Source organism: Bufo gargarizans, chromosome 7 (assembly GCF_014858855.1).
Source record: "Bufo gargarizans isolate SCDJY-AF-19 chromosome 7, ASM1485885v1, whole genome shotgun sequence".
NCBI lineage: Eukaryota > Metazoa > Chordata > Amphibia > Anura > Bufonidae > Bufo > Bufo gargarizans.
In genome coordinates, this window is record NC_058086.1 from 9,067,233 (window position 1) to 9,083,020 (window position 15,788).

A 15,788-nucleotide genomic window follows, 5' to 3' on the forward strand; every position below is an offset into this window, starting at 1 on the left:
CTCACCGGATACGGTGCTGGCCATGTGCACGACCCCCCTCCTTGAGGAGCGCGGCACTCTCACTGGATTCCTGCCGGCCGTGTGTGTAACCCCCTTCCATGGCGGTACGCTGCACTCTCACTGCGTTCGCTGTCGGCCATGGGTATAAAACATGTGCACGTCCCCCTTCCATATGCGGAACACTGCACTCATTGGATTCACTGCCGGCCATGTGCACATCCCCCTTCCATAAGCGGAACGCTGCACTCTCAATGGATTCGCTGCCGGCCTTGTGCATGACTCCCTTCCATAAGCGGTAGGCTGCACTCTCATTGGTTTCGCTGCCGGCCTTGAGCATGCCTCCTTCTCTCGGGCGGCATACATACTCTTCCTGGCTGGGGTTGTTCTCTCGCGGTAGGTTGCTGGCCACGTGCTTGACCCCCTTCCATGGCGGGGTGCTTGCACTCTCACCGGATCCGCTGCCAGCCATAGGCATGGCCCCCCCCCCCCTTCCTTGGGCGGTGGACCGCACTCTCGCTGGCTTTGCTGCCGGCATGGGCATGCCTCCTCTCCTCAGGCGACATACATGCACCTTCACTGACGGTGTTTGTTCTTGCGCCAGTACGTTGCTGGCCATGTGCATGGCCCCGTCCGTGGCGGGGTGCTCGCGCTCTCCTGGGATGCGATGCTGCCATGTGCGGTTCATTGCACCCTCACCGAATACGTTGCTGGCCAGGAGCATGGCCCTCTAAACATGGGTGCGCTGCTTGCACTCCCTTTGGAAACGGTGCTGGCCTTGTGCATGACCACTTCTCATTCCGTGGGCGGTAATTTGCGCGCTCATGAGATTCGCGGCTGTCCTTCTATATGCTGTACTGGACGTTCCCCTTTCATTGGCGAACTACTCGTTGCACTCTCACAAAATTCGGTGTTGGGTGGATTATTGCACAATAATTTAATGCCAGGATAATCCTGTGCATGCCCTTCCCCCTTCACTAGGTCCTTTGGTGCGGGCCTTTGCACTCTTGCCGTCTGCAGAGTTTGCCAGGTGCCTTTCTCTCCCCTTTTCTGGGCGGACTGCTTGCGTTCCATAGCATGCCCCCTGTACTAGCCTTGTGCATAACTCCCTTTCGGGTTGCACTTTGCACTTCCATGGATACTGTGGGATGCTTGGCTGTGCGCTCTGTGCGTTGTTTGGGCCGTGTTTGCCTTCTCCTCCCGTGGGTGGGTTGGCCTTCTCGCTGCCTGCGGTTTGCTAGTACGTATGCCTCCCTTCCTCCTGCGACATACCTTTTTCTCTTGGGGTGAGGCTGCTTGTCGCTAGCTTTGCACTCTTTTCTGAGGAGGTCATTCTGTCCACCTGTATGAGCCTAAGGTGTTGTCCAACACACAACAAATGAATGCCCAATGTATTCACCGCTGTATACCTTGTATATATGTAGACGGGCTCTGCTGGCTCGCTACTGCACCGAGCTGGGTGGCACTCATTCTCTGGTGTGGTCCCGTTGTGACTGCACCAGCCATGTTCATTGGCCCTTCCACCTGGGGAGTGTTCGGGGTACCTTGATGCGTACCCGTTCGTCCTCCCGTGACATTGCTTCCCCGCGCAAGCCGTCGGGTCGAGAGCGTTGTCTTTGGCGCCTTCTGCACTTCAGTCTGATCTGCTACCAGGAACAGACCGCTCCTCTCGGGTAGGTCACCCAACTTCTCTTGGGTGCTCGTCTATCCAGGTCTGAGGGACCTCCACTTTTGGGTTCTTCAGGGTTTTCGCCTTCTGCGAGGCGATGTGCAGGTCGTCTCAGAGTAGCAGGTATTCGGCTTTTGAACTGTCCTGTGGCTTCCCTGTTTGCCATTCCTCCTTTCGGGTTGGAGGGTGTTATGCCGGCCTCTGTCTCGACTGCTTTTCCTCGCCGGCTCGGTCGTTTTGGCTTCCTCTCTGAGTTTGTCACTCCGAGGTGGCTTCTGCACCGGCCAGGCCTCAGAGGCTGTTTCGTCATTGCCCCCTCCCCTTCGGGGGTGAGCATGGTTGTTCACTTGGATGGTTCCGGTGTTACTTGTGGTCTCGTACCGTCTCCCTCGTTTTCGCTGGCAGTACTAGCTGTGTGCCTGTTTGCCAGGCCTATTGCGTTCTGTCCTCCCGCTGGGTGCAGATTGCCTTTCCATTCTGGGCATATGGTCCTGCTGGACTTACCTTTTCGGTAACTTGGGAGGACTACCCTTCGGTCACGGTTGTCCTTGACTTTCCCTCACCAGGACTGTAGAACTCCTTCCTGTGGTGGCTACGTCGACTTGGACTTTGACCTGTCTTGTCCTGGCATCTGTCGGCTGCTGGGCGGACCCTTCCAGTTTCTTCCGTCTGTCCTTCTGCTCACCCACTCCGGTTGGATACGGGACTATGTTGTTCGGGGGCCGACGGGAGTTTTCTTCCGACCCTTGGGCCGTGTTACTGGTCTGCGCCTGATCACATTGGGTTTTTTTCCCGCTTGCCAGGCGATTCCTGCGAGCGCGCTAGTGTTCGCTCCCGACTGTGCTTCGTCCAGGTTCGGTTGTCGGACTTAGGGTTCTTGACTAGGTTTTGTGGTAAGTGGGGCATTCCCCCACTCTGCTTTTCTCTCCCTTGGTTCTGTCTTTCTCTAGTCCGGCCTGGCCCTGGGACTGGGGCTCTGTTACTGAAGTGTCAAGTGTCGGCGCTGTCCTTCCCCTTGCAGCGTTTTCTGGCCCTCCTGGGCCTGTCATGACCTTCTTCCACAGAGTGGCTCTTTGGTTCCTCTGTACCGTTCCCTGGTACCGCCCTGGGAACTACACACTGAGCTCTTGGCGCTCCCCTTCTTTCCCTTGGTGCCGTTGTAGAAGTTCTCCCTACTCCTGCTGTCCTGTACAGTTGTGTTTTCTGTTGCCATCATGTCTGACGGGTGCCTGATGGGTGGCCCTTCGTGTTCTGTGCCCTCTGTCCTTTTCCAGGACGGGGCTGTTTCTCCATCCCGTCCCTTCCTTCTGAGGGTGGTATCTGCCTTCTTATCTACGAGGCTTTGGTCATCCCCTTCCCGTCTCCGGGAATGGGCGCTTCACCGCTTGGAGATTGTTTGGGTTTGCAGTTGTTACTTGGAGATCTCCGGCTCTTGTCGGCGTTCGGTCTCTTGTGTTTCCAGGATGTCCGCGCAAAGGGTTGACGGCCTCCAGGGTGGCTTTCCTTCGCTCTCTGTGTCTATTGCTGTGGTTACCGCACCAAGGGCAGGGTTCTGCTTTTGGTGTCACCGTTCTTTTCACCAGAGCGGTCGGTGCCTCCTGGGCCGGAGGCATAAGGCTTCGGCCATGCTTTTGTGCAAGGCGGTCGCTGGTCTTCCTTGCGCACCTTACTGGGTTCTACAGGGTGCGCACTGGGGCTTCGGCGTCTGCTGCCCTGGGCCGCCTGGTCTGCAGGCGGCGGTTTCTTGATGCCTTCGGGTGCTTTGCCTTGGTGCTGTGGTCCCTCCCCTCTTGGACTGCTATTGAACGTCCCAAGGTCTTCTGTGTCCCCCAAGGAAATTGGGCGAGAAAACGAGATTTTTGTATAACTTGCCAGTAAAATCTCTTTCTCGCTCTTTCCTTGGGGGACACAGCACCCACCCATTCTTTGTTTCCGAGTTGTTTTACCCGTTGGGTAGTTGGCTTGTTGGTTCCACTTTTGGACTTTGCCTTTTCTCACTACTTGGACACGCAACTGGCAGTCTCTCTCTCCAGGCTGAGGGTATAGCTGTGGAGGAGGGGCTTAACAGTTCTCACTTAGTGTCACGCCTCCTATGGAGATGAGCTATACCCCAAGGTCTTCTGTGTCCCCCAAGGAAAGAGCGAGAAAGAGATTTTACTGGTAAGTTATACAAAAATCTCGTTTTTTACGCCAAATGAAGGAAACATCATTGTGACCAAACAATTTAATTTTTGTTTCATCTGACGATAACACAGAAGACCAGAAGTCTTCTTCTTTGTCCATATGAGCTTTTGCAAAGGCCAAGCGAGCTTTTGTGTGCCTGGTCTGCATCTGTGGAACCCAGCATTGTGCAGTGTCCATTGGATTGTCTGCCTTGAGACATTGCCACCAGCAGAGCCCAGATTCACCAGGATGGCCTTGGTGGTGATCCTTGGATTCTTTATTACCTCTCTAACTATCCTCCTGGCCAGCACAGGTGTCACTTTTTGGCTTCCGACCACGTCCTCTGAGATTTTCCACAGTGCGGAACATCTTGTATTTTTTGCTCAAATGTAAATAAAAGCTGAGATTTTTTTTTTCCCCCACAATAATGCCTCTTGTACACAGTCTTATTATCTTTTGGGAGACACCTATGTCATTTCCCGTCAAAAAATTACTTGTTGGTTGAATAAAAGTAACTTTAAGTCACAATTTGCTAGGGGTATGAATAATTATGGGCAGCACTGTATATCTGTTAATCAGATTGATATACTGATTTTGCTTAATGTATAAAGTGCTATGTGCAAACTGAATACATGAACTGCTGTATGCAAGCTGGGTACGTATAACTGATCTGTATAGGTAGGCCGGGTACACAGGGGTTAATGTTTTTAGCACCTGAATTATCACAGTAAGGCTGAATACATGAAGTGCTGTGTGCAAGCTGAAAAATATATTTCAAAAAAATATGTATATATATTTATATTAGTATTGGGGTATAATCACTTGTAGTGTATAGAGTGTGCTTATTGTCTCCGTACTGGGAGATTTTGCTATGTTTGCAGATTGTTCCTCTCTCGGCTTTCGCTTTGTGGAGAAAGTTTGTCATATAGTTTACCCCTTATATTGTATTCAGGGTTCTTTAACCCCTTAAGGACATAGGACGTACCGGTACGCCCTATTTCCCAAGTCCTTAAGGACCAAGGACGTACCGGTACGTCATGACTTTAAAATCGGCATTCCGGCGCCGCAGGGGTTAATTTGAACAGGATGCCGGCTGAAATCATTCAATTCAGACCTGCAGTTTGCTGCGCTTTTTGCAGTTTCTGATCCCCGCGGTCCCTGACCGCGGGGATCAGAAACTTTAGAGTGCCTAAAATCAATATAGTACACCCCCCCCCCCCCCCCCCTGCACCCCTGCACGATTTGATGGCGGCGGGTGGTGCAGGGGGGGTGTTGCAGGCGGTGGGGGCGTTGCGGGAGGCCTCCTATTGCGTAATCGTTGGTGTACAGTGGGTATACCAGGGTGCCAGCACATTGCTGGCACCCTGGTATAAACGGCTGACATCGTTGATGCGATGTCAGCCGTTTAACCCTTTCCATACAGCGGTCCGTACGGACCGCTGTATGGAAAAGGTTAACAGTAAGAGGGAGCTCCCTCCCTCTCCGATCGGGGGGCTGCTGTGCCTTTGCAGCCCCCCGATGGGAGAGGGAGAGAGCCCCCAGACAGCCCCCCGAAGCCCCGTCCTCACCCTTCCCCGTCTGCGAAGTTGTGGCAGACGGGGAAGGTTCCCATGGCAACAGGACGCCTGCTCAGGCGTCCTGCTGTCCATGGTGCTGAACAGATCTGTGCTGAAAGCATAGATCTGTTCAGTGTAAGTAAAATACAGTACAGAAACCTATAGGGGTTCTGTACTGTATTTTACAGACATCAGACCCACTGGATCTTCAAGAACCAAGTGGGTCTGGGTCAAAAAATAAAAAAAATAAGTGAAAAAAGTTAAGATAAAAAAAAATAAAACATTTATCACTGAATAAAAATAAAAAAAATAAAATAAACTACACATATTAGGTATCGCCGCGTCCGTAACGACCTGATCTATAAAACGGTCATGTTAATTTCCCCGGACAGTGAACGCCATAAAAATAAAAAAATTAAAACGATGAGAAAATTGAAATTTTGCCCACCTTACTTCCCAAAAAAGGTAATAAAAGTGATCAAAAAAGTTGCATGTACGCCAAAATAGTACCAATCAAACCGTCATCTCATCCTGCAAAAAATGAGACCCTAATCAAGATAATCGCCCAAAAACTGAAAAAACTATGGCTCTTAGACTATGGAAACACTAAAACATTTTTTTTGTTTCAAAAATAAAATCATTGTGTAAAACCTACATAAATAAAAATAAAGTATACATATTAGGTATTGCCGCGTCCGTATCGACAGGCTCTATATAAATATCACATGACCTAACCCCTCAGGTGACCACCGTAAAAAAAAAAAAAAAAAAAAAATTTAAAAAAAGCAATTTTTTGCCATCTTACGTCACAAAAAGTGTAATAGCAAGCGATCAAAAAGTCAAATGCACCCCAAAATAGTTCCAATCAAACTGTCATCTCATCCCGCAAAAAATTAGACCCTACTCAAGATAATCGCCCAAAAACTGAAAAAACTATGGCTCTCAGACTATGGAGACACTAAACAATTTTTTGGTTTTAAAAATGAAGTTATTGTATAAAACTTACATAAATAAAAAAAATTGTATACATATTGGGTATCGCCGCGTCCGTGACAACCTGCTCTATAAAATTACCACGTGATCTAACCTGTCAGATGAATGTTGTAAATAACAAAAAAAAAACGGGCCAAAAAAGCTATTTCTTGTTACCTTGCCGCACAAAAAGTGTAATATAGAGCAACCAAAAATCATATCTACCCTGAACTAGTACCAACAATACTGCCACCCTATTCCATACTTTCTAAAATGGGGTCACTTTTTTGGAGTTTCTACTCTAGGGGTGCATCAGGGGGGCTTCAAATGGGACATGGTGTCAAAAAACCAGTCCAGCAAAATCTGCCTTCCAAAAACCGTGTGGCATTCCTTTCCTTCTGCGCCCTGCCGTTTGCCCGTACAGCGGTCTACAACCACATATGGGGTGTTTCTGTAAACTACAGAATTAGGGCCATAAATGAGTTTTGTTTGGCTGTTAACCCTTGCTTTGTAACTGGAAAAAAAATATTAAAATGGAAAATCTGCCAAAAAAGTGAAATTTTGAAATTGTATCTCTATTTTCCATTAAATCTTGTGCAACACCTAAAGGGTTAACAAAGTTTGTAAAATCAGTTTTGAATACCTTGAGGGGTGTAGTTTCTTAGATGGGGTCACTTTTATGGAGTTTCTACTCTAGGGGTGCATCAGGGGGCTTCAAATCGGACATGGTGTCAAAAAAACTGTCCAGCAAAATCTGGCTTCCAAAAACCATACTGCGCACCTTTCACTCTACTCCCCGCTGTTTGCCCGTACAGTAGTTTACTGCCACATATGGGGTGTTTCTGTAAATGGCAGAGTCAGGGCAATAAAGATACAGTCTTGTTTGGCTGTTAACCCTTGCTTTGTTAGTGGAAAAAATGGGTTAAAATGGAAAATTAGGCAAAAAAATGAAATTCTCAAATTTCATCCCCATTTGCCAATAACTCTTGTGCAACACCTAAAGGGTTAACGGAGTTTGTAAAATCAGTTTTGAATACCTTGAGGGGTGTAGTTTATAGAATGGGGTCATTTTTGGGCGGTTTCTATTATGTAAGCCTCGCAAAGTGACTTCAGAGCTGTAGTGGTCCCTAAAAATTGGGTTTTTGTAAATTTCAGAAAAATTTCAAGATTTGCTTCTAAACTTCTAAGCCTTGTAACATCCCCAAAAAATAAAATATCATTCCCAAAATAATTCAAACATGAAGTAGACATATGGGGAATGTTAAGTCATCACAATTTTTGGGGGTATTACTATGTATTACAGAAGTAGAGAAACTGAAACTTTGAAATTTGCAAATTTTTCCAAATTTTTGGTAAATTAGGTATTTTATTATGTAATTTCTTTTATTTTTTTGACTTTATTTTACCAGTGTCATGAAGTACAATATGTGACGAAAAAACAATCTCAGAATGGCCTGTATAAGTAAAAGCGTTTTAAAGTTATCAGCACTTAAAGGGACACTGGTCAGATTTGCAAAAAATGGCCTGGTCCTTAAGGTGAAAATGAGCCTGGTCCTTAAGGGGTTAAGAATGTCTTCCATACAATATTAGCCTATATAATAAAGTTGGTGTGTGTTACCACTCCCTGCCGCTTTGGTCTTTACTTTTTCCTGTAAGGACCTTATGTGGCGTCCCATGTGGTCACTTGCTTGTATCACGTGGCGTCCCACGTGACTTGGGCGGTGCGATGCGTCACTTGATCCGGGTCTTGTGATTGGTCCTCCTTCAGGATCGCTGGAGCTTCAGGGGATGTGGTAGTTTGTTAAAAATAAACTGCAATTGTTCTGGATTATCTCAACTTGAGTAAACCTCACTGTTCGTTGCTATCAATACCATATGCGTTTCGGAGCGTGTGCCTGCTCCTTCCTCAGTGGCTAGTGTTTGTACACTGGAAACAAGTGAGGGTTTTTAAATGGTTATCCTTCACGTAACACTTTGTATATCCAGCTTATATGGGATACCCTATGTACTCAACTTATACAGAACACTCATCGTTCAATCAATATTAGAACTTCACAAATCTAACATTGTGAATACCGTTATATTCCACCAAAGGTTTACACACACATTCAGGGATCTTTTCTGTTTTTTTACTTTTATTTGTGCAAATAAAAATATAATTTTATTACCACCAAAGATACTCATCTATCCTATTGTTTCACCACATGAGTGTGCCATCACATTTTTATATACTAAATGTAAGATGGCTAGTAAACAGTCTTAAATTTAGAACTGACTCAGGATCCGCCGAAGATATGGAGAGGCCGCTGTCTCTACGTAACGTTTGCGGATCCACAGCCAGCTTGGGAGTTTGTAAGTCTTAGTCTTAGGAGTTTTTAGTCTTAATAAATGTGTCCCTTAGTTTGTAACCTAAGCTGTATAAATCTATTTTTAGTAGTTAAAGGGAATTTTTCACAACCTATATGTTGCGCAGGCACAATAAAATATTGACGCATGCTTTTCTCAGGCATGTCATTTATGTGCGACTATGGCTTCGTTTTGAGAAACTTGCAGTATCTGATTTTACCCCTGGCTTATACGGTCTACAGGTTTGGAAGCAGAAAGCTCAGTATCTCCAGCACAAACAGAACAAAGCTGAGGCCACGACTGTGAAACGGAAATCAAGTCCTTCAGAGTCCTCTTCAAAGACGAAAGGTATATGATCAACTTCATTACTTGGCAGTATGCCTTTATTTGAAATATATATTTTGTAAGAACATTTTCTGTGCTGTATATGTCTTTGCTTAGGATCCTCCTCTGGACTGTCATCGCCACACAAAAAGTCCCCTAGTAGTCTTGTTTCCTTCTCGTCTTCTCCAGCAAAAGTCCCCGATACTGAGCCCATTGACGCAGCAGCCCATCTTCAGCTCTTGGGGGAGTCTTTGAGTTTGATAGGACACAGACTTCAGGAAACTGAGGTAATGCTCTGCAGAAGTGCTGTAACATTTCGCAAATCTTGTGTAGTAAAGTGATATAGATGATGAATTATGATTGCCATTGGGGTATTTAGGGGTGTGAACCAGAGCTGCCCCTTCTATGGATAGGACCTAGTTTCTTGTAATGGGACATGACAAGTGCAAAATTTCTTTCCGGGAAGGTAATCGCACTGCTAATCTGCAGGACAGTGGACAAACCAACAAATTTCTAGGAATTCAAACCCTTACATATGGATGGCTCTACTCAAATAAAGTTATTTCTAATGGTAGCTCTAGCTCATAAAATGTTTGTTCTACCTGCTTATTGCTAATTTCTTTCTTTCTTCAGGGCATGGTTGCAGTGTCCGGTAGCTTATCTGTTCTGTTAGATTCCATTCTTTGTGCTATGAGCCCTTTGGTATGTCTCACTAGCCAAGTTCCTGAGCTAAATGGCTGCTCAAAGCAAGTTTTGGTAAGTACAGAAGTTTAGCTACTACTGTTTGTTAGGGCTTCTTTCACACTCGCGGTATAGTTACTGCAGGCTGTTTCGGCAGAGACCAGCCTCCCTGAGCTCTCCCATTATAGTCCATGTGGCTGGGTGGACATTGCGGTAACATCCGGCATTGCTGGAACCAGAGATCTCCAGCAGGCCGTTCTGAGTGTGAAACCAGCCTTAGGCCGAATGCACACGGCCGTCTTCCGCGGCCGAGAGCGGTCCGTGGTATGCCGGGCTTGATTCCTGTTCAGAGCAACCAATGACGCCGTGCGTTTCATGCTGCCGCTGCACTACATTGATACACTATATGAATGTATTACTGTAGTGCAGTGGTGGCATGAAGCGCACGGCGTCATAGCAACCAATGACGCCGTGCGCTCCTGCTTTGAACAGGAATCCAGCCCGGCATACCACGGACCGCTCTCTGCCGCGTAACACGGCCGTGTGCACTTAGTTGTGAAATATAGCGTAGATCCTGAAAAATGTGTTAGAAGCAGATTACATTACATTGTTTCCCTTAGGCCTCATGCACACGACCGTTTTTTTTTTTTAAGGTCTGTAAAAACGGGGTCCGTAGGTCTGTGATCCGTGACCGTTTTTCTCGTCCGTGGGTCTTCCTTGATTTTTGGAGGATCCACGGACATGAAAAATGAAAAAAAAAAAAATCTAAGTCAAGTTTGCCATTTAAATGATAGGAAAAAACGGACACGGATCACGGACACGGATGACAATCTTGTGTGCATCCGTGTTTTTTCACGGACCCATTGACTTGAATGGGTCCGTGAACCGTTGGCCGTGAAAAAAATAGGACAGGTCATATTTTTTTCACGGCCAGGAAACACGGATCACGGATGCGGCTGCCAAACGGTGCATTTTCCGATTTTTCCACGGACCTATTGAAAGTCAATGGGTCAGCGGAAAAAAAAAACGGAAAACGGCACAACGGCCACGGATGCACACAGCGGTCGTGTGCATGAGGCCTTAGTGTTGGTAGATTGTCTTCAGCAGGTTTCTTATAGAAACTACTTGTAGTATTTATTGTAATGCTTAGCATGCATTTTCTGTCTTTTTATTTCTCCAGTCCAACACATTGGATAACATTGCCTATGTGATGCCTGGCTTGTGACAACCGAAGCGTGATACCTGCAGTGTTAGGAGCCACGTGTGTGTTATATATGTACATGCTGTATTATATGGACAATGTCTAAACTATTTTATATCCCTTCATAGTTTTATTGTGATTTTTAAAGGAAATGGCAGTGTTTAGAGAGAATAGACTCACTGAATATGCTTTGCAGTAATCATCATTTTACTACAGGATGGGTGGTTGGACTGCACAGCACTTTGCTTTTAAGATTAAGCACAAAAACATGCTCCCCTGCACTATACGGTTGGTACATGATCTTGTTCTAGATTGTAAGGCATTGGTTAGCCAGTACAGTTCTGCTGCACTTCTCATATAAAGCATGCAGTATCTGCAATAAAACAGCGCTGTGAGAACAATAACTTAAAAGGGAGTCTGTCACCTCTTTCAAGTGCAACTAAGTGCAGTACTAGATGATTAGTACTACTGCAGGTGACCCCAGATGATGCTCCCCTGTTTTACCATTGTGCCACTGAAAAGCGCTGCTGGAATACATTGACAGAACTTCTGTGCTTGTGCTCGGAAAATTCTCTCCCGTATGAATGTGAGCTCAGGATTACGAGTTCTGGGACCTTTACTGACTGCTAGCTTGGGGAGTCCATATCTTATTACTACGAGAACTGCTGTCACTTCAGTTTTTCTGTAACTCCCATAGAGTAGTAAGGAACAGCAACATGCATGCTAAACCTCTACTACAAGCAAATTGCTCTCCATTGTATGGATGAAGGAGGGGCCCAGGGACTGATATCCCACTTTGTTGTGCACAGTGTGGATCCCAATGGTTAACAACCGCCCCCTGTGGTGCAATTAAGGCTGTATTACACTGACCAATATTTTGGCTGATAATTGCCAACGAGTTTGCTTGCCCGCTCGTTAGTGATAATCTTGCAGTGTAATACTGTCGCCTCTCGTTCATCAGCCAATTCTGATTTTTAAGCATGCAGATTGTGCTGTCTAATAGCGAGCTGCCGCTGGCAAACCACTACACAGTATGGAGACGAGCGATGGCATAGCGATCGCTCCTCCCCATGACGCAGAGGAAGTCGCTGCATGTAATGGCAGCGTTCTCTTCCACTAGCTAGCAAGCGATTGCTGGGAGTGCACGATTCCCTCCCGACAGTTGCCTGCTGAATTGCCTGTCTAATACATGCTTTAGTTCACGTCAGCGTTTGTTCAGTGATTGTGAATCAATCCAGGTGGAGGTCAAAAACACAGAACAGGAGCAGGTCGTTCCATTACACCTGATCTCTGTGTAGGCTCTGCTCCTGGTTCTGAATTACAATCACTGATGGAAAAAACAGACAAAAACACTGAAGTGAGCTAGGCCGACATGTTCATACTAGAAGTGGAGCTAAACACGAAGGGGGAGATTTATCAGACTGGTGTAGAGTAGAACTGACTTAGTTGCCCATAGCAACCAATCAGATTCCGCCTTTCATTTTCCAAAGGAGCTGTGAAAAAAAAAATTGATGGGATCTGATTGGTTTCTATGGACAACTAAGCCAGTTCTACTTTACACCAGTTTGATAAATCTCCCCTGACTATTTAAATGCTCTAAGTTCTATGTATAGCAGCTGCATATAGAACATATTGAATATATACAGTAGATATAAAAAGTCTACACACCCCTGTTAAAATGTCAGGTTTCTGTGATGTAAAAAAATAACTCAATTGAAGAACAAACTGAAATCTTTTAGATAGAGGGAAGAAAATATATAAAAATAAAATAATATGGTTGCATAAGTATGCACACCCTTAAACTACACTGCCTGTCCAAAAAAAAAAAGTCGCCACCTGGATTTAACTAAGCAAACAGTTCTGAGCCTCCTATTGGATAATTCCTACCTGGGCGATTATCTTTCAGCTGGCAACAAGTTATTTAACCCCAACTGGTGCAAGGAGTTGCTTCTCATTTCTTATACAACCATGTCGAAAGACACATCTCGTGGTTGTGGAAAAAGATGTTAGTCTGTTTGAGGAGGGTCAAATCATTGGCATGCATCAATCAGAGAAAACATCTAAGGAGATTGCAGAAACTACTAAAATTGGGTTAAGAACTGTCCAACACATTAAAAACTGGTAGGATAGTGGAGACCCATCGTATTCAAGGAAGAAATGTGGTGGGAAAAAATCTTGAATGATTGTGATCGGCAATCACTTAAACGTTTGAAATCAAATCGAAGAAAAACAGTAGATCTCAGGGCTATGTTTAATAGTGAAAGAGCATTTCCACAAGCACAATGCGAAGGGAACGCAAGGGATTGGGACTGAACAGCTGTGTAGCCGTAAGAACACCACTAATCAATGAGGCAAACCAGAAAAAAGGCTTCAATTTGCTAGGGGTCATAAAGATTGGACTCTGGAGCAATGGAAGAACGTTATGTGGTCTGATGAGTCCAGATTTACCCTGTTCCAGAGTGATGGGCGCATCAGGGTAAGAAAGAGAGGCAGATGAAGTGATGCACCCATCATGCCTAGTGCCTACTGTACAAGCCTGTGGGGGCAGTGCTATGATCTGGGGTTGCTGCAGTTGGTCAGGTCTAGGTTCAGCAACAGTATGTGCTCCAAGAATGAGGTCAGCGACTACCTGAACATACTGAATGACCAGGTTATTTCATAAATTGATTTTTTTCTTCCCTGATGACACAAGCATATTCCAAGATGACAATGCCAGGATTCATCGGGTTCAAATTGTGAATTCAGGGAGCATGAGACATCATTTTCACACATGGATTGGCCACCACAGTGTCCAGACCTTAGCCCCATTGAGAATCTTTGGGATGTTCTGGAGAAGGCTTTGCGCAGCGGTCAGACTCTACCATCATCAATGCAAGATCTTGGTGAAAAATGAATGCAGCACTGGATGGAAATAAATCTTGTGACATTGCAGAAGCTTATCGAAACAATGCCATAGCGAATGCGTGCCGTAATCAAAGCTAAAGGCGGTCCAATGAAATATTAGAGTGTGTGACTTTTTTTGGGGGGGACAGGCAGTGTAATATTTTGTTGAAGCACCTTTTTATTTTATTACAGCACTCGGTCTTTTTGGGTACAAGTCTATCAGCATGGCACATTTTGACTTGCCCACTCTTCTTTGCAAAAACACTCCAAATCTGTCAGATTGCGAGGGCATCTCCTGTGTACAGACCTCATCAGATCATCCCACAGATTTTCAGTGGGATTCAGGTCTGGGCTCTGGCTGGGCCATTCCAAAACTTTAATCTTCTTCTGGTGAAGCCATTCCCTTTGTTGATTTGGATGGATGCTTTGGGTCGTTGTCATGCTGAAAGATGTAGTTCCTCTTCATGTTCAGCTTTCTAGCAGAAGCCTGAAGGTTTTGTGCCAATATTGACTGGTATATGGAACTGTTCATAATTCCCTCTAGCTTAACTAAGGCCCCAGTTCCAGCTGAAGAAAAACAGCCCCTTGGCATGATGCTGCCACCACCATGCTTCACTGTGGGTATGGTGTTCTTTTGGTGATGTGCACTGTTGTTTTTGGGCAAAACATGTCTTTTGGAATTATGGCCAAAAAGTTCAACCTTGGTTTCATCAGACCATAACACCTTTTCCCACATGCTTTTGGGAGACTTCAGATGTGTTTTTGCAAAATGTAACCTGGCTTGGATGTTTTTCGTCGTAAGAAAAGGCTTTTGTTTTGCCACTCTACCCCATAGTCCAGACATATGAAGAATACGGGAGATTGTTGTCACATGTACCACACAGCCAATACTTGCCAGATATTCCTGCAGCTCCTTTATTGTTGCTGTAGGCCTCTTGGTAGCCTCCCAGACCAGTTTTCTTTTCGTCTTTTCATAAATTTTGGAGGGACGTCCAGTTCTTGGTAATGTCGCTGTTGTGCCATATTTTCTCCACCTGATGATAATTGTGTTCCATGGTATATCTAATGCCTTGGAAATTATTTTGTACCTCAATAATTTTCTCCTGACTGATACCTTTTAACCTTTGATTTAAGAAAAGACCAACTAGAGCAGCTGAACTTTTATTTGGGGTTAATCAGAGACACTTTAAATGATGGCAGGTGTATGCTGACTCCTATCTAACATGATTTTGAATGTGATTGCTTAATTCTGAACACAGTTACATCCACACTTATGCAACCACATTATTTTAGTTTTTTTTTTGTTTTGTTTTCTTCCCTCCACCTAAAAGATTTCAGTTTGTTTTTCAATTGAGTGGTACAGTTTATAGGTCACATTAAAGGTGGAAAAAGTTCTGAAATGATTTCTTTGTCTGATTTTTTTTTTTACATCACAGAAACCTGACATTTCTCGCCCATTTTCCTTGGGGGACACAGACCTTGGGTATAGCTCAGCTCCCTAGGAGGCGTGACACTAAGTAAAACTGTTAAGCCCCTCCTCCATCAGCTATACCCTCAGCCTGGAGATGGAGGCTACCAGTTTTAGCTTAGTGTCCAAGGAGGCAAGACACTCCCTGCTACTGCAGGGCTGTTTTCTCCTTGTTATTTTTACTCACGGGTGGGAAGAGACTTTCTGCTGAGGTTTCCCGCGCTTCCTCACTCCTGACAGGAAGCTGGGACACGGTGGGGGACTCTAACCTCCTGTGTACATCGCTCGGCTTCTGTGGGCGCTCTCTGCTGCTCGCTGCTGTTCACTGCTTCTCTGCTGCTGCTGATCTGGGCCATCTCCTGACGTTCTTCTGAGGCACTGGTAGGACAGTTAACCCTCTCCTAACCCTCCTGGTCATAGCTGCTATAACCCTTTGTGGTCTCTATATTAGAGTACAACCACACTTCAGCATGTCAGATCCCACAGGTGCCCCCAAACCCTGGTACCATGCCTGTACCGCCTGTAAGG

General features: G+C 45.6%; 1 protein-coding gene across 2 annotated transcripts in view; it reads left to right on the forward strand.

The window, feature by feature from the left end:
• HMGXB4 (HMG-box containing 4) overlaps positions 1–12,623 on the forward strand; it is a 35,858-nt gene extending 23,235 nt beyond the window's left edge. The window contains exons 8-11 of one of the 2 annotated variants that reach the window (XM_044302122.1): positions 8,946–9,051; positions 9,145–9,314; positions 9,661–9,783; positions 10,889–12,623. In XM_044302122.1, the coding sequence (XP_044158057.1) occupies positions 8,946–9,051; positions 9,145–9,314; positions 9,661–9,783; positions 10,889–10,933 (444 nt within the window). In that variant the 3' untranslated portion in view covers positions 10,934–12,623. The remainder of the gene's footprint in view (positions 1–8,945; positions 9,052–9,144; positions 9,315–9,660; positions 9,784–10,888) is intronic. The other variant, XM_044302123.1, reaches the window with a different exon arrangement.
• The last annotated feature ends 3,165 nt before the right edge of the window (positions 12,624–15,788 follow it).